The sequence below is a fragment of the Chenopodium album genome, chromosome 21 (assembly GCF_948465745.1).
Source record: "Chenopodium album chromosome 21, dcCheAlbu1.1, whole genome shotgun sequence".
NCBI lineage: Eukaryota > Viridiplantae > Streptophyta > Magnoliopsida > Caryophyllales > Amaranthaceae > Chenopodium > Chenopodium album.
In genome coordinates this window covers 10,031,921-10,051,168 of record NC_137854.1, presented here as the reverse complement: position 1 = coordinate 10,051,168, position 19,248 = coordinate 10,031,921, and the positions used below count along the sequence as shown (strand labels likewise).

Genomic DNA, 19,248 nt, shown 5'->3' with positions numbered 1-19,248 from the left:
TCAAATTGGCTAATGTAATAAACTAGTCAAATCGGTTAATGTAATAAACTAGTCAAATTTAGTTCACACGACAAGTTTTAATTAGCTTTTAGCTTTTTTCCAGAACAAGGTCGAAATTTATTTAGATACACAAATTTTGAAAGAAATAAGGCTTTAAAATAAGGACGGTAGAGTGTATATATTATTCATTTCTTATATATCCGAACTCCTTCCTTTCACTTGAGTTATACTCTGTACTTATCTAAACTTATTTTTCTTAGCTCGCTTATGGAATATGAGTCGATTTTAATTGCATGTGGATTAAATTTGGATAGTCCTTAAGTTTCTTATTCGAGTTCATTTTTATAATGTGGAGTATATATATATAAAAAAAAACGAGAATATGAAATCTAGATATATTTTTAGACAGGGCCGTCTTTAGACATGTTTTTTCTCACACACGTAACAGGGCCCCCCAAAATCAGGGCCCCATAATTTAAAAAAAATAAAAATTATAACCTTACACATTCACCTTCTTCCTCGTAAAAAACCATCATTTTCAAACTAAAACCTAAAAATTCATATTTGATTATGAAGATAAATTTGTGGATTTTGCTTCAAAAAATATTAAAAGGATGACACTTTTTAAATAAAAAGTTTTTGTTTGTTGTTTTATTGAATTGCTATTAAACTTATTACTATGAATATTTAAGCTCTATAATAATTTGTAGTACTGTACTCGAAAAAAAAAAGCCATTTTATAATAATAATGTTTTTAACCTTTTAAAATAGTCCTCCAAAATTGAAGGGCCCAATTTTAAAAGTTAGATCAGGGCCACCAAATTGTCGGAGATGGCCCTTTTTTTAGATTCCTACTGTTCAGATAATTTAATAGATATTGATATTGTCAAAAATAAAAACTGTGGTACGGTGGCTTCAAAAAAAAAAAAACTGTGGTACGGTGCCTCAGTCTCATACACAAAAATGGGGCTAAATCTGAAAAAAGACAAGCAATTTGACTTTTTAATATCATGTATTAATTAAAGAAAAGGCAGCAAAGTCATGAAAAATGTATGAATTTTGCCTTATAGTGATCGGTGATGTATGAATTTAAATAAAGAGAAATGTTGATTGAGCTGGTAATGGCCTAAGTTCTTACAATAGACCAACTCATAAATGAGAGAATAGTTATACATTCTTGTTAGTTGAAAAAAAAAAGGATTCATTTAAGTCCTTAAAAAGAAAGAAAGAAAGAAAGATGCACAATATCTATAAAGAATTGATTATTGCATTATAATTAGTTGTTGCAAATTGCAATAGACTAATGCAATTGCGTGCTTCCTTAAGCAGTAGTACGTACCTAGTACGTGACAAATAGCGAGATACTTGTAGGTTTTTATTACCAACCAATTCATTTGTTCGTACTTATACTTTCACTTATAAAAAGCATTTCGAGTTAAGTTGCATATTATCTTAACCTTTTAAAGTGACTTCATGAGGTAAATATCAAACACTAACTTTTTTTTTTTTTGTTTGACGCACATCAAACATATTTAGATAATTTTCAAATGATGAATTACAAGGTTTCAAAATAAAACTATTTTATTAATAAAGTAAATCCTATCAAAATAGAAGAATTACACAGTAATAAGGAGCATAAATTAAAATGCAAAATAGATGAGCACTTAATTGAAGAGTGGCGTAAGATTATATGAAGGTTGGGAGGGCACGCTCTAAGAAAAGGAGCCAAACGTGTTCACATGCACAAATCACTATACAAAATAATCCTCTTATCTTACACTATACTAGTGATAGATAGGGAACACATTATTTGTATACACTAATAGTATATATTTAGCCAACTCATGCCCATTACTAACTGCCAAATTGGTACAAAGCACGCCGCTGCACCCTAAGTCCTATACTTCCCTTAACTTTTCCTTTTTTATTCATCACTTTCTATAGCTCAAGACTTTCATCTATAACCACTTTCATGTGTATGATTCATTTTTTTTTTTTGGTGCAATCATGTGTATGATTCATAAGTGTATATAGTTCAAAACATTTCAGATATCTAATTTTTAATTCTTTTTATGCATACGAAAATAAAGATATATGACAATTAGAAAAAGGGAATAAAAGTTACGATATAGCATGGCCTGATTCTAACAATGGATGAGATTTGAACCCATGACCTTTGTGTCACGCTGGCTCTTGATACCAAGTTAGAGGACCAACTCAACCAAAAGCTTAAGCTGATGGTTGAGGCCCAGGAATATGTTTTATACTCTATCAATTTTGTTAGTTTCATAATGTAACATACCTCCTTTTAAAAATTGTCACATTGCCCTAATAGCATGTTTTTAAAAAAAGACACAAGTGATAATTTGATTGTACTCATTGCAGGAAGAAACACCAGCTAAATTGAACGTGCAAGGCAACACCAACTATTATGCCACATTCCAATACACTTCATATACTGCTTAGCAAAGATTGAGAGAAAAAAGGGGGGAGGCCGAGGAGAGGGGTTTAAAGGTGGATGGACAAGTGTAGGATTTGGTAGTATTCATTGTTACATGTGAAAAGAATTATTCACATTTGAATTGGAACAAATTGTCTCCCAAAATTATAGAAAGGAAGAATTTATAAACATATAAGTTTGGTGGGATTCTCCACTTATTAGTAAATAGTTTCAACTTGAAATCTTGTTTGGATTGTAAGTGCATGGATTTGATTACCTGATTATTGTTTGTTGCATTTTTTGTTTTTTTGGATAGCAAAAATATTTCATTAACTAAAAGTCATATGACATCAACAATAGAGATTCGACGTTTATTGTTAGTAGCATAGTAGAATTGATTGTGGGATTACTTTAATACGATAAAGATTTACTACACCCACTTATTATCAAGTAGCTTATTAATTTTTAGTTCAGGTTTCCCAACCTCAAGGTTATGAGTTATAAACCCTAGTTAAGACACTACAAGAATTAGAAGTCGATTAAACTGTACTTAAAACACTTTGATCTTGCTTACAAAACAAGGTTATTAACACTGTCTCACCATATCATATACAAGTAAAATACATTACTTTTACAACAATTTCATTCGATTTTAAACACTAACATCAGACTACAATATTACGGAGTATTATATTTTCGAAAAATGCTATACATACCTCTAAGGGCTATATATAAGTAAAGGGTAATAATTTCATGAGAATAGTACTAGGAGTATATAATAATAATAATAATTACGTAGTAAATAAAAAAAAAAGAATGACCCACAAAATGAATTGGATTAGTTAAAAAAGAGAGGGGGTCCAAAAAGCCGTCCAACATAATGGTAGCATCTCCAACGGTAGCCTTGACCAAAACAGCGAGGTAGAAGAAATTCATTCACGCGACTAACCTAAATGGGCCCGGGCCCATTTGGTTGTACTCTATCCTCTTAATAAAAGCGGCCCGCTTGCGGCGACTGGGCTATTATTGGTTACTTTGATTTTCAGCTTTCATTTCACCATTTTCTGACTGCAAATAAAATATTATCAACCTTGTTGTACATGTACCTCCTTCTTTGTAGGACTCATAATCTATGGTTCATTCTATCATAGTCGGTCCTTTTATACTTATCTCAATTGTCCTTGGCACCGCTAATAATTCACGGTATTGATAAGACATCTTTATGTACTGGTTCTGTCACTTTATGTTTGTCTCATCTAAAAAGGTTCGTTATATTGAACAAATATTAAGGAGCAAAGGTAATAATTTGTAAGAAAGTTCTTATTCGTATATAAGTTTTATGCTTTCCATTACTATCCCTATTACTCTTTTAGTGTTACTTTGAAGAATGGTATTGACTATTATTGATAGGTAATATTTGGTAAAGCTGCATTACATGAACATTGATAGCCGTACATGAGCTTTACTTAAAAAATTATACAAGTATGTTAGTGTTATCCAAAGATCTTCCATTACAATTTTAGCCTCCATCTAGGTTTCAACTTGCAAAGTATATTTTTGTGAACAACATATATCCACATAGTTAATACTCGAGGGAATATTTTCAGTTCATATTCTTTCCTTGCCAAAAATTCATCTAGCACCTCTTTCTCGTGCACAAAATGATAATTTTTAAACGAATTTTGCTCTCATTTTTAAAAAATCAAAATGATCAATGAATCACTTTTTGCTGCACCTAACTCTAAATGCATCCGGATGCAATATATAATTTGTAAGATTCTTCTCATCTATCATGAGCTAGCTTAGCTTGCTACCCCATCTCCTAACATGAGCTAGCTTGTGCACTCCAAAACACGTGAAATATTCTCTCAACCAACACACAAAAGTGCAAAATGTGCTAAAACTAGTTTCCATCACTTGCCCCTTGTGTTTGGTTTGCTACCAGCAACCCACATTTCATTTTATAATTAGTGCAACAATATTAATATACTTTGTTGGTCTTAAAGTAAAGTTTGCTGCCTAATAACCAACATTTAGAATCAGTGGACAAATATAGGGACACACCATTACTATCACCAAAGTTTATTATTATTATATATTTTTTGTTACCTATTTATGCCATATTATTGTGGGTGGTGTAAGGTCCACCACGTATATAAGTATATTTCTAGTGTTCATGCTCTTAATGCTCCAATTGTCCTTATTCTTAATAATGTTGCCTTTTTTATTTCTCTTTTAATCATGCATTTTAATTAATTTGATTTTCATATTCTCTCATTTTTACACTTTCACCCCACCTTCGTCCATTCGTGGGATGCAAGTTCGACTTTCATGTTGCATGCGCAAGGTGGGGAGTGCAATGGTAAATGCAAAATCATAATCCATTGTACGTGTCATATATATTGTCGGAATGTTCTAATCCTCTTAAGTTACGGTGCAGTACAAATCAATAAACTTAAAATTAAATTTAAAAAGTCAATCACAAATCATTACTACTTCGTGTATACTAAATTAGTTATGAAGAGGCACGCCTTAATTTTTTTTCCTTAACATAATTAATGGTAATACAGCTCAAAAGTCCACCTTGATTTGGCAATCTTAGAACTACATACATAATTAATTCGATATTTCACTTCTAAGACCGATAGATTTTTGACTACTTGCATCACAATCAATAACATAATTATATTGTTAAACCTAAAGATAAATCAAACAGCTACAATTAAATTGACTTAGGGTTTAGATTATTATTGATCAATAATTATGAATTATTACTTTTTACTATTTTTGTGAAAGGATCAATTCATAAGGGATAAGATAAGTTATTAGAAAAGAAATAACTATCATAGATGTCTGTCTAGTGTACGTCTAGAAGGACTTTATCAATATGCACCTTTCTTCGTCTTTACATTTCCAATCTTATCAACGTTTTAATTTATCTAATCAACTTTTTAATTGATCTAATCAACTTTTAAAGCTTGGTAGTAGGTAATTAGTTTGTTTCAACAAAAGCAAAGTGTTTGATGGACATTACTTTTTCATGTCAACGAATTTCACGAAGACTCTTTTTTTGGTTAGATATTACTTCGTATAATAATAGCAAAAACTATGATCATAAAACATTCTCTGATTGTCATATGTCAACATTTAATTTGAGGTCAAAAAGTTGTTCATTGATATATTATATTACTCCCTCCATTCCTGAAAGAAGGTTATGTTTGATGATTTACGTGATTATTAAAGAAAATAAGATCTTAAAAAACAATGATTAGATATCACATATATCAAGTATTAAATATTAATTTAACGTTGAAAATAAGTAAATATTTATGTATATAGGAATAGTTGCATTGAGAGCAACAAATGAGAATTGTTGCAATGAAAGTAGGTTTGTATAAGGGGAAATGTGTAAACAAAAATTTACATTAATCTAGAAAATAATTGACCGTAGTCATTATAAGAGATTGCTTAAAATGACAAACTACATAATCCTTTTTTGGAAGGAAGAGCTATTTCAAATCACATACAGAGTCTCTAAAATTTTCAAAAATATCACAACAAATCACATTAAAGTTAATTTCAAAAATTAATGAATTAATTATTCCATAGTCAAGGTGACAATTAGGAAATTTGAGGTTAAATCTTGTTCTTTTAGATCAATTGAAATGAATTCATTCCGGTTCGATTTCAGTCATTTCAAATTAATTCAAATTGAAAAAATTAGGTTAAAAGTCTTTTTCATGTAAACCATTAAATACACCTGTTGCATGGTACAAGAATCGATGAAAGTTTACCGACAGCTTGAACTCTAAACCAAAAAGACATTTCGACATAGGAGAATAGACAAAAAGTTAAGTAATTGCTTAAATCATGATTAATCCGAAAATAATTAATTTCTTATCCTTTGAATGGTAATGATTAATTTTAATACAGTAATTAGTGGACAATGTCATAATTCTTGAAGCAACAACCAGGTTGTGTTTTTCATTGACAAGCTCCAATAGAAAGTGACATACACATTACCAAATATATATGACAGTTATGGAGTAGAGGACCACATGTACATGGATTATCATTTATAGTATCATAACTGCTCACACTCAGGCTAAACAGTGCAAATTGAAAGGGAAGAAGATACCATGCATGAACCTACCATAATCAATCACTTATCAACTCATCTATGCATTTTGCACTAACATTGTTTGCAGTATCTTATGACCCATTTCCCCTCCCTTATTAAACAACCATATGGAAAGGTGCACTTTTTGGTAGTCTCTCTCTATCAAAATAATAGTTCATTATCCTCCGTTTTATTTCCTGCTTTCCTTTTTAGTCCGTTTCCTTTTGTTTTTCCCAGTGTTTCGCCGGTTGTTTTTTTGTTTTTGCTGTTTGAAATTTGGTATGTAATCAAATTATGTCGGTTTAATCATTTGTTTCAATTATGATATTTCATGCGAAAATTACTTTTTAGCTTACTTTTTTGTTAAATAATTATGACAATTAAACACAATTAAATTACGGCGTAGAACTTTAAAAATCTTAACCAAATTTTCATATTATTGAAATAATTATATTTTCTAATTTACCATCAATTAAAATTTAATAATCTTATAATTATAATAATAATAATTTAGGGCAACAAAGATACTCAACAATATGCACATCGAAAAAAATGAAAATACGTGGCCATTACCAAAGGGGATAAGCTCGCAATTTCTTATTGTCAGAGTTTCCACTTTGTTTAAAAAGATTGAAAAAGAGAAAAGAACAAAGGTTCCATTTCCATGCCTTTTACTCTGTATATAAAAGCCAATGCATGCCTAATCTTGGCAAAAAGGCGATTTACATATTTGATACGTGTGACAAATAAACTTGTTCATTGTGTTAAGCAAAAAAGGAAAATAAAAAAGGCATCTTTTTGACTTAGGTATGTAGAACTAAAACTAAACTAATGTACAATCATGTAAAAACTTTGATTAACTAAATTTTACGACACCTTTGGAAGGAAAAGTTTATTGCGTTGGGTATAAATTATCAATGTTACTTTACCTCATGTCGAATCTTCAACACTCAGACTTGGATATGGACAATGACACTTTATTTTGGACTAAAATCGTAATAATAATAATAATAATAATAATAATAATAATAATAATAATAATAATAATAATAATAATAATAATTAGAAATAAAATAAATTACAATTTAGCAGAATCTGAAACTTTGACACATATCCATGTCCAACACAAATACCGAATCCATGTAGTATATTGCTATCGAGTTATCTTAAAAGTAAGAAGTCACCCCTAAATTACACGTAGTAAACACTACTATCGCCGGCCTCCTAGTTTTACAACTACACTACATTACTACTACTTACGTCGTACATTCGACCAAAATATAAGAACAAAGATCGAACATGATTTCTAAAGATGTACACTAGCTACAAATGTTTCAATAAAGATGATGTGCTTCACTGCAATTGACGATATTGTCTATGGCAGGATTGCAGGTTCTATCCCCCATATGTCTCTGGCATACTGGTGAATCGTTCTGTCACTGCTGAACTTGTAAGAACCAGCCGTGTTCAAGATTGACATTCTAGTCCATTTCTGCTCCCAGCATATTCATAAATTCAGATACAGGTGGTGTGAAATAAGCATGGAAATTTAATTTATCTATTGATACATCAGCAGACTCAACAATGACAAATCTGAACTTTCTATATCCCAAACACCATAAATAAACAGATACTCGTATTCCATATTTGAGGTACAATCACAAAGCTCACACGATTATATCACCACAACCGTTAAGGTACTTATACTCCCTCCGTCTGAAAGTCACAATTCCTTTCGGATATGACATGATTTGCGGACAAGCCATTTCTGTCATCTCCTTGTGCTTTCGTTACAGGATTTGTCATTGTTAATTTAGGAAATGTGGCAAGTTATTCTAAACATCCTAAAATAGTAAATGTGATTACATAACCCAAGTGGAGGGTATAAATCACAAACATTTACTATACAACCCAACCACCCCCCCCCCCCCCCCTCCTTAAGTACACCACAACCATTCTAAATGTCAGAAGTACTTAAGATTGGACTCTGTAAAGCTATTGGGAGGAACAAAACATTTCAGCATAATCACAAGTCGTACAGTGTCTCGCAGGACTTGTTTCTGTGGCAAGATATGAGGACACAACCTTATATCCCCTACAAAATGTTGATCGTGGTAAAGCTTTATAGGGAAGGCAATAGACTAGGTTGTTAAATCATGACCTTTTTAAGAGAAGGGGAGAGTTTAGTTACTTCATAAAATGCTTGATCTTATCCGCTTATGATAAACCTCATAAAGTAGTTCAATAAGGACTCCAGAATTGTTTTTGCCAAAAATGTTAAAGTTTTAAAAGTCATTCTTGTACTTTTCTTATGGGTGCGTTTTATGGAAAAATTTATTGACTTGATCAGGGAGGGTAACACCATTTTCTGGCCTCTATTAAAATATCGATCTGATATATATGGTGCTTGTTAGGAATGATCTGCTTTTAATGACATGGTTGTAGAAACTTACTTTTTGATCACGGTATGCCTCATCAACCTTCTCTTGGCACTCTATGTAGCTGGGGAAGTCCTTGCCAACAAGGAAATAATCTGCACGACCATATCCTTCATTTCCTTCAAGTGAACCCATTAACACATCGTAGTTGTACGTGCCAAATACTCCACTTCTTACAAATTCCTTTACTTCTTCAAATCGTGGATCAGGCACAAACTGCAAAATTAACAAATCACTTTCTTGAAAATAGATCTCCTATTTAAGTCTTAAAACTATTACCATATTCCTTTCCATGAGAAACTTGATAGGTCACCAATGGTAGTATTAAAAATCAATATATATTAGTGACATTGAATGTAAAAGATATGAGAAGATTAAAAAGGTACTAGTATGCACACTTTACCTTTCCCTCAGCTCTTTCTTTCCTAAGGCCAGCAACTTCATGAGCTTCAACGCCAAAAAGAAAAAAATTGTCCTCTCCCACTTCTTCCCTTATCTCGACATTGGCTCCATCAAGAGTGCCAATCAACATACAGCCATTCATTGCAAACTTCATATTGCTGGTTCCACTGGCCTCCATTCCAGCGGTACTGAAGAATCATACATCAACAGAATTCAGTCAGTACATTACGATAGGCAATTGAGATAGGCAAGATTAAAGGGGCACATCAGAGTTCATAATGCTGTTTTCCACTGGCCTTGATTCCAGCAGAACACTACATCCTTCGAGAATATAGGAGGTTGAAAGTCGCCACATTCCCCACAGAGCTTATCATTACGAAACATCTAAGGTATTTATTGACTGTTGTCAGCCAAGTTATGCAGCTATTGATTGGGTACTTGTCCAAATGTCGGACTTGAATAGTTGATGAAAAGTTTCTGTAATTTTGGCCCAAAATGTTGTCAAGTGTCCATAACCATTTCGATTTGTTTAAGATCTAACATGGGTACTTGAGGAATCCGAGGAACATAACTGTCAACAGGACCAACAATATGTAGTGATTTTCATTTTTCAGAAACAATTGCTGCAAGATACAGTGCCACAGGTAATCGGTTTGGTTATTTGAATAATTGGTTTCCTCTATGGGTACTCTTCCAATGAGAAGCTCTAGAAGTCTAGCATATAAACTAATCCGGTTATTTTCTAACTACTTCCCATACTATAGTTTTTTTTTTCACCCTTAGCCTACTGTTATCTTATCCACCTTTTCTTACACCCCACTCATCTTTTTCAAACGATACTAGAAAAAAATATCAATGGCAATTGAGTCATTTGAGTAGAACAAACAAACGAAAAAAAATGTACAGGAGTATAAGTTTACACATCATCTTTTGGGTGTCACATTAATGGCTGAATAACGACGAGATAAACCAACTTATATTCTAAAATCATGCTTCGCTAGCTATGAATAAATAATAGACCTTTATGAAGATCTTCTATTCATGTAGCAGGTAGAGCTAGGGAGACCAATAGAAGCTTGCCCATCCCCGGTCTCCCAACAAAAAACTTTATATGAGCTTACTGAGTATACATAAGATAGAACTGAGAGCTTCAGATATCAATTAAGAAGTGTGAAATCAAATTACCTTATATGTTGGGAGAGCTCACTGCCAGGAATTAGCACTTCGGCAACACTAACATTGTAATCGGGAACAAACACAACCTAAAAGAAAGTTGGTGGTAATTAACTGAGTTAGAGAGAGAGAGAGAGAGAGAAGAGAACATCAGATATAAGAAAATGATCAATACAGTGTATCCATAGTTTACACTGACAAGATGAGAACAATTAAGTTAATCACTTAGCAAGTAGAAGATTAACAGAAGGTGAAGAGCCTGTATGACTTTGAACTGCCAGTTTGCCAATACGCAAGATTATACTACATCATCCCAATAACTCAAAAAGGCTTCTGCCTAGGGCCGGGTGAAGGGAATGTCAGATGAGCATAAATCATCTCAGTAAAAATAATAAATCACCCTCAATCTTATAAACATGGTGCCTTTACTACTCCAAAAAGAGAAGCACAGACTATATTCACTATAATGACCCATTTTAAAATATTTACATACAAATTCAAAAGCACAGGCCAGTAAATTCATGAAATAATATGAATATGTACAAGTCATTTATGATATTGGATGCCGTAGCATCTAGCTTTTTCACTAGCTAAAGCGGCATTGATTATTGATCACTTACTTGAATGATCTAGCTTGAAAAATCTACAAGTATCAAGTTCAGGGTCAGGGAGCTTTAAGATGTACTGTGTGTCTAATTGTCTATATGATAATGTGACTGAATATGCAGAATGAACAAAAACAATGAATTCTTAGAACAATAAATGAACTTGTAACAGTACCTTCAAAAGGTCACCAATTTCAGGATCATTATTTACAGTGGCAGCCACATCTGTGATAAATTTCACAATCCTCTTGGCTTGGACGTATGTGGAGAATGCTTTGCCTCCAAAGATGCACACTCGAGGCACATATCTCACAGCCCTTTCCTCAGGAGTCATTTCTTTCATCTTCTTATAACGGTAAACAATACCCAAAATGTTTAACAATTGACGCTTGTACTCGTGAATACGTTTCACCTGAGAAAACAACCTAGTTACAATCTTGAAAACAGTCATTAACACATGCACATGACCACTGAGCTTTTTATAACTAATACGACAATACATATCGGTGGTTTAGGATGGAATCAAGTTGTATTTTTCCAGATAAAAGACATTACAAGTCTTTTATATATAGGGGATTGACCTCCAATAGGATAAACAAAATTTCAGATTGCTTAGGTTGATATAGAGAGTTTCACAAGATTCGAGACAATCAGTAACTCTAATGCATGCTTTATCACCTACATCACTGTTTCTCATTAAAACAAAAAAAGGCATTAGAACTAAAGAATAATTTAAACACTGAATGCTTCCATCATCTAAAAATGACCTGCACATCAAACATCGCATCTGGGTTCACAAGATATCCTGTTTTTTCCTTCAAAAAGTCTGCAACCTTCATTTTGTTGATCCTTTTTGCTTCCCTCCATTCAGACTGAAATTCCAGGTTATCAGCAAACTGGAGACAACAACAAAAATTAAATCATGCAGCTAGCAGCACTTTCTTGAACATGACAAAATAAGCTTGAAGCTTGGGCTATCTACATTTGAGCAATATATATAATATATTCGCAACAACTTTCACAGAAATACAGGATAAGAGTCATCCTCCGATTCATTACAGAAGTGAAACATGCATCCATTTAAAGGCTGTTGAGGCGGGTGTTGTAGAAAAAGGGCATTTCCACATTTGTAAAATGTTAGTGATTTTGGGATAATTAGAGGTATGATGGATGCAACACACATATACAGGTTGCAAAAAAATCCTGTCATTTTCTTATTTTTCCATCTTGTAATTGATAATCTCTGTTGCAATGCAAGCCACACATAGCAATGCTTTGTTCTCCTATGACTAGCATAATGAGCATTATAAAGAGTTGAGAAGTATATTGGGGTATTATATGACAGGTCGGATAACATTTGAATTCCATGTTCCTAGGTAATAATCTCAACGAACATCTAGATCCCAATTGTATCTCCTTCCTTGCCTTATAACTTTCATACTTTTTGGGTCGTAAATATTAACTATTATGAATTTATGATATGATTATTATTTGTCACAATTTTCTAACCACTGTATTAGGGTATCGTTTATAAGGCCCCCATGATATTATTTTGTATAGGCAGGTGGTATGTATTCATGTATGCAGATTACAGAGGGTGCACTGAAAAGGAATCCAGCAACATTACCTGAAGCAAAGTGGGTTAAATGATGCAATAAATAAAATTAAGGAAGAACAGGTTTGGGTATGATCACAAGGGGCGATAAGGGTGAGCTCACATGTTGCAGCTCCAACAGTATAAGTGGGTGCTATGAAGTAAGGGTTTTGGAAGTGCTCGCGTGAGAGCTCAGTTGACTATTATTAAGTGGAAAATTGATGTTGTATTATCTCAATATGTGTTCAAGGCTAATAGTTCAATGACTCTATGTTGGTGGATGCAATGAAACAGAATGGTGAGATTACAATTGAGTTTGAGTTCATAGTCCAGAATAGTCATCTGGCTAATTAGTCGGTTCTTTACTTTGTTCTTGCAAGAAATGAAGCTAATAGAGCTACCCATAGGCAGGTAATCAATTATTATATTTTATTGATGAAGAGCCTTCCTGAGATATATTTAGTGTGATGTTCTTCTTGCAAAAAAATTAATAAAGTCGTTTTTTTCTTGAGATGATGTGATCAATCTAACCATCAAGATTCAAGAAAAAGTTATTTGCATATACCTTCTTTAGTACTGCGAGCTTCTCGGTTTTCAAAATCCAGTCATCTGATCCAGTCCACTTGGTTATAATTTTACTCAGCGCAGGGTTACAAAAGCGGATCCACCTTCTAGGGGTAACACCATTAGTTTTATTCTGAAATTTCTCAGGCCACAACTGCAACAAAAACAAAAAAACCAGTCATCAAGGTCAGAAAAGTGTTGCTTCATTCACATCTTATGACAAAATGCACACTAGTGCTTTACTTGTGCTATTCACCTGATAAAAATCATTAAAAACATCATTTTTTACAATCTCACTGTGTATCTCAGCAACTCCATTGACTGCATGTCCACCAACCACACAGAGGTTGGCCATGCGAATGGCCTTTGGCAGGTTTGGGTCTGGTTTGAAATCAGGCCACTGTTTCTGTTCAACAGATAATACTTCGGTTTCAGCCTTCAGTTCTACAGGCTCCTCAAGTGCTTCAGATGATTCTTTTTCTTCCAAAGGTTCATTTTCTCTAGGAGCTTCATCTTCTACAGTTGGAGTCATAATGGAGCCATTTTGTGGTTTAACAAGCAATTCTAACACGGATGCAGGTAATTCTATGTTGTCTATGATTCTCATCTGTTTTAGCTTCTCTTGAAGCAAGCCAAGATCTTTGATTCCATATTCAGCTATTATAGTATTTATTAGCTGTTAAGAAAATGGAATGAGAAAGCAAGACTTAGAGTACATGAAAAGATAATCTGTGCAAGGGCAGTGAATATTATGTCGTGTTTATATAATGCTTTTAGAATTACCTCCTCATCTATTAATTTTATAATTTCAACATGTCTAGGGAGCAGAGTTTCAATGAGTTCCAAGCTCCACTTCTCCAATGCCTCTGGCAGAACCGTGTGGTTTGTGTATGCAACAGTTCTGGAGGATAGGTCAGAGAATATTAAGGATTGTGCTACTATGCATGTTTTGTAATGAGGGTGAATCATTGCTAGCAGAATGAGTAAAGTTTACGAAAACCTAGTAGATTATTAACTATCACTTTCCACTCCACCCACCCATCTCCTTTAGATTCCCCATTTCGTCCAGATATTGGTTTATCATTGTTAGGCATGCACAAGGTAATTTAACACGCCTTAACACAATGCACAATCAAATTATTCTAAAAAGGCAAAATAAAAAATGAAGAGGGCACATAGAAGACTTGCTTTTGTGTTATACTCCATGCTTCATCCCAGCTCAAACCCTTAACATCCATCAATATTCTGATGAGCTCCGGGATGCACAGTGTTGGATGTGTGTCATTCATCTGCACAGCAACCTTCTCAGGAAATTCTTCCCAATTCACAGGATGTCCTGATCTCTTCTCAAAGTGTGCAATAATATCTTGAAGGGAAGCAGAGCACAATGTGTATTGCTGCTTCAGACGGAGAGTTTTTCCTTCAAGTGTTTCATCACCGGGATATAGTATATAACATATCTGCTTGATTATAAAACATAAGACAGAATAGTTTGTAAGTAAATTGGAATATATTATGCTGACTGTTGGGTTAAAAACACAGATATAGATAGTACAGGATTTAGATTTCCACACGGCTGTCTGAAAGCTCATTACTCTATATGAATATGTACTAAATACTTCAGAGTTGTTTACTACATGTGAATTTGTACTACTGTACTACTACAGAGCTGTTAGTGATTAAACGTATAGGATGCTACTTGATGCAAAGAGCTACACAGTTAACAAATTTGTGGTTGGTAATATATAACAAGTAGTTATCTCTAACAAACCTTCTCTGCATTCGTCATTGCTTCGAAAGCTTTTGCGTGTTCACCAGCATTAAAAGCACGTAGATCAAAAAGCTCTGCTGGGACCTTGGTAGACCATAACCGAAGATTAATTGTAGTCTTGGTTTTATAACCTGGAATGGGAACATCATAGGCAACAGCTTTTATGTCTTCTCCCCCTTCCCATTCTTTTGTTCCATCTGGCCTGGTAATGACTTTGCCATAGAATTTCACCGGGTAGGAGACATCATTTCTTACAATTTCCCAGGGGTTACCCATCTGAATGGGATGCTTGAATAGTCAGTAGATAAAGAAATCCATACATAGAAAAGAGAAAGAGCCTATAATTGGTCATCCATAAGAAATATTTGAATAGCTTGCCATCCAAGCACTCCAGCTGAAGCTATGTAAAACTAGGAACAATTATAGAAACATGAAATCTAACAAGCACTCCATACCTCAAGCCAGTTTTCAGCAACTTCTTCCTGGCCATCTTTTGTAATGGTTTGCTTAAACAGCCCATACTTGTATCTGAGTCCATAGCCCCATGCAGGGTAATTTAGTGTAGCCAAAGAATCCAAAAAACAGGAGGCAAGACGTCCTAGTCCCCCATTGCCTAATGCTGGGTCTGGCTCCTGTGAGATATTAATACAGACCCCAGTAAGTAAAATGAAGAGAACATTTTCAAGAAGATACATGTATCTCACTCATTGGCCAGTTCAACTAGTGTCTCTTATACAACGTTCTGCTGTATTGTTGAAAACTTGAAATTTCAGATTGAAGATGATGATCTTCTACTGTCAGTCCTATCTACATACATGGAAGCAAATCATCAGCAGTTGTGACTGTTTTTCAAAGTCGTATTCCATCGTCCTATTTAAACCCCACCACAAGGCTGGAAAGGTAGCATATCTCCTTATCTTATATTAAAAAAAATTAAATAAATTAATAAAAACTGAAAAACTTCGTGTAATCAAGACGGTACCGTTGTGCTTATTTCACCATATTATATTGTGGGGGTGTGAAATTATTATATTGATGTGCCAAATATAATGTTGTTTTCTGTGAAAATCAATCAGCAACTTTCAAGATTCATATCAAATATCTATCTTCAGGAAACAAGACTGTCATGAAATAAGTATGAAACTTCAGGAACATAATAAATTCTCCTCTCATGTAATTGCATGGCTAAAGAAAAATACATTTTAGTATAACATAGTAAACACCTAAGATTCTACTTTAGTTTTTGATCAAGTCTTTTTGAACTTCTAATTCTAGGAGTGTCTCTTCCAAATTCCAAAATGCATGCAGATATCACTCTGACTCTCTGAGCACTAAGCATATCCTACTGTTATCTGTATTGTATACATATCATAGACGTTAACATTCCTGCTATGAAGTAATTAGCTTAAAAGGATGAAGAAATTTACAGCAAACGCTATGCTATAAAAAATAGAACATAGTGAAGGAACCTGCTCAGCTACAGCTTCGAGGTTATATCCAAGCTTTCTCAAAGCCTCTGCATAAGCCCCTGATAGCTCAAGGTTGCCAATTGCATTTAGCAAAGCTCTGCCCTACACTACCAAAAACACATTGAGAATATACAAAATATCAGAAATAATACAAGTTCAAGACAGATATTCTCAATTATTCAAAGCAAAATTAATAGTGGAAAATCTGCTTGCACATTTGCCCAAGTTCTTATGTAGGGGTACATATAATAAACATAGATATTTCCAGTTGCAAGACAAAAGGAGTTTATGAGTTATTTTCCAGAGTAAACAGTCCAAGAAAACATAATGAACCTGGAGAAATTCCATTGACAGATAATATGCTTGCTTGGCATTTGACTTCTGATACAATTCATACGTTACATTCCAATTGATGATAAGCATGTCACGAACACTTTCTGCAGTGGCAAAGAATGCCTTGGGAAGCTCAAATTGTGCAGGAGAGAAGGAAGGAGTGAACTCTGCATGGTATTTTATGCTTGCAGCAACTGATTCAGGATCCGGAGCAAAAGAATTTTCAGGACCTGTAACTAACACAGCAGTGTAGAATCCAGCATCAAAATCAACAGTTATCTCCAAGTATTCGAAAACAACAGTTAATACAGTGCACATGGAATAGTTGGACAAGTACATCAGAGGTCAAAAGATGAAACTACCACTGTATATTATGAGCATAAAGCTAAAAGCAACCATTAATAGGTACAAGAGATGAAGCAAACATCAATTTAGTAAGCCTACTACACATCGATACAAAAACACTTTCTTGTTGCAAAAAACAGTAGATTAGATCACTATCTTTTGAATTAAGTTCAAAAGAAACTCTCGCAATCACATTCAATTTAATTCAATCTGAAACTAGCAAGAGCGAGTAGCAAGTACTATATGCCGAACATGTGATCAGCAGCAGGCATTCTATATAGTTACATTTACAGGTGAGAATTGATAGCCAAACAGAATGTCCAATAACTCAACTGAACAGCAAGTTCTCACTGTTTCTAATCGATCTCAAATTATTATCAAAATTTGGCTGCCTACTTTATTTATATTCTGGTCTGAAATTGCATATGCATCAAATTTTCTTCACTAAGAATACATATCAAAATTACTCTTCAAGAGTTCAACTTATGATTCCTATAGAAATTGATTAAGAATACATATCATTATATCAAAATTACTCTTCAAGAGTTCAAGCTATGATTCCTAAAGAGCAGCACCCCAACGCAAACACATTACATATCCGATTTTACATAACTAGATAAACCTCCCTCCATCAGTCTATCGGGAAATAATAGTCACATATATATACGATTTTAACGTGTCCGATTAAATGTCTAGTCACTAATGTCACATCTTTTCTAATGTACTCTATTTTATTTAATTATGATTGACTTTCTAACACACGCCCTTATTTATAATTGATAGCTATGATTAAATAATGAAGTGAGCATGAGAATGATCTAACTATTATAATATTCATAAAGTGTCTTTTAGAAAGAAAAAAAAAAAAAAATCTCGTATCCCTAGTAATAATTTAAAATACATACTAGTACGAGTACAATATTACAATGTCACAATTAATTTCAAATGACGAAAATTAATTCGTTCTAAAGGACTACAAATTTAGCAATAGCTATGAGCCTATGACAATCACCACCATCGTCAATCCAATAATACTAACAATAAATCAGGCAAATAATAATTAGAAAAAAAAAATAATAAAAAAAAAATTAAGAAAGAGAAGAGAGATACTTTGATCATCAGTGACAGTGTCTTGCAATTTCTGATCACTGACAGCATTCTTAAACGATAAATTCCTTCTGGAAGAAAGCTTCAATGGCGGGAAATTGATGAACAAAGGATTGAAACTCCTTAAATTGAGACGCAAATCGGAGTAAATCGGCGTCGGAATTGAGGAATTTGCCGCCATTGATGAACCCTGCATCTGTCTCTTTCTTTTTCAGAAATTAGGGAAATGTGATAGTCAATGAAGAAGAAGAAGAAGAAGAAGAAGAAGAGAGAGAAAGAGAGTGAGACGTATGGAAGATTAGCGTAGGGTGGAAAGTGAGTAACGAGTGCTACAAGTGGTAGTTGAGTAGTGTGAGCAACACCACCAAAATGTAGGACAGTTTTGCAATGGCTACAATAAAATTGTTGTCATTATATAAACGAAATCTAAACCGTTGATTAATATTATGTGAAGAAGGGCCATTGATATAAGTTGACCAAGAAAAATACCCAATTTTTTTTTCTATTTTTCTTTATTCCTCTAAAAACTAAAATACAATGGCAGTTTCTAATCTTCCATTGATGATAATCTGCAAAGTATGAATAGCTTTCCTATGAAAGATTAAATTTGATCCTATCTAATTATCCATGAATCAACCAAAGGAAAGATATTGCAATTGAATAGCTTTCCTATGCAAAAGATTCCGACGATTTTGCATTTATCGTGGAAACTTGCTGCCTAATTCATGACTCAATCAAAAAATACCAAATTCATGAGATTTATGAGGACAATTATTTATAGAAGAGCAGGGTGTTGAGAGGAGATAGAATCACTTAAAATGAAATCCATCCATTAGTGCAAGAGGAAATTTGATCCTATCCAATTATATATCCATGAACTTCGTATT

General features: G+C 33.6%; 1 protein-coding gene across 2 annotated transcripts; it reads right to left on the bottom strand.

Moving 5' to 3' along the window:
• Window positions 1-7,586: 7,586 nt before the first annotated feature.
• On the bottom strand, window positions 7,587-18,719 carry LOC145600142 (alpha-1,4 glucan phosphorylase L-2 isozyme, chloroplastic/amyloplastic-like). 2 transcript variants are annotated; one of them, XM_081656041.1, is made up of 15 exons: window positions 18,365-18,719; window positions 16,910-17,139; window positions 16,577-16,678; window positions 15,563-15,739; window positions 15,108-15,383; window positions 14,525-14,796; window positions 14,120-14,237; window positions 13,593-14,012; window positions 13,338-13,490; window positions 11,946-12,074; window positions 11,354-11,590; window positions 10,586-10,662; window positions 9,402-9,588; window positions 9,014-9,214; window positions 7,587-8,052 (listed from the first exon to the last, which is right to left on the bottom strand). In XM_081656041.1, the coding sequence occupies exons 1-15, from the start codon at window positions 18,555-18,557 to the stop codon at window positions 7,936-7,938; spliced, it is 2,889 nt and encodes a 962-aa protein (XP_081512167.1). In that variant the 5' UTR covers window positions 18,558-18,719; the 3' UTR covers window positions 7,587-7,935. The 2 variants fall into 2 exon arrangements, with proteins under 2 accessions (XP_081512167.1, XP_081512166.1); XM_081656040.1 differs by having other exon boundaries at window positions 16,910-17,145; window positions 18,365-18,717.
• Window positions 18,720-19,248: the final 529 nt, after the last annotated feature.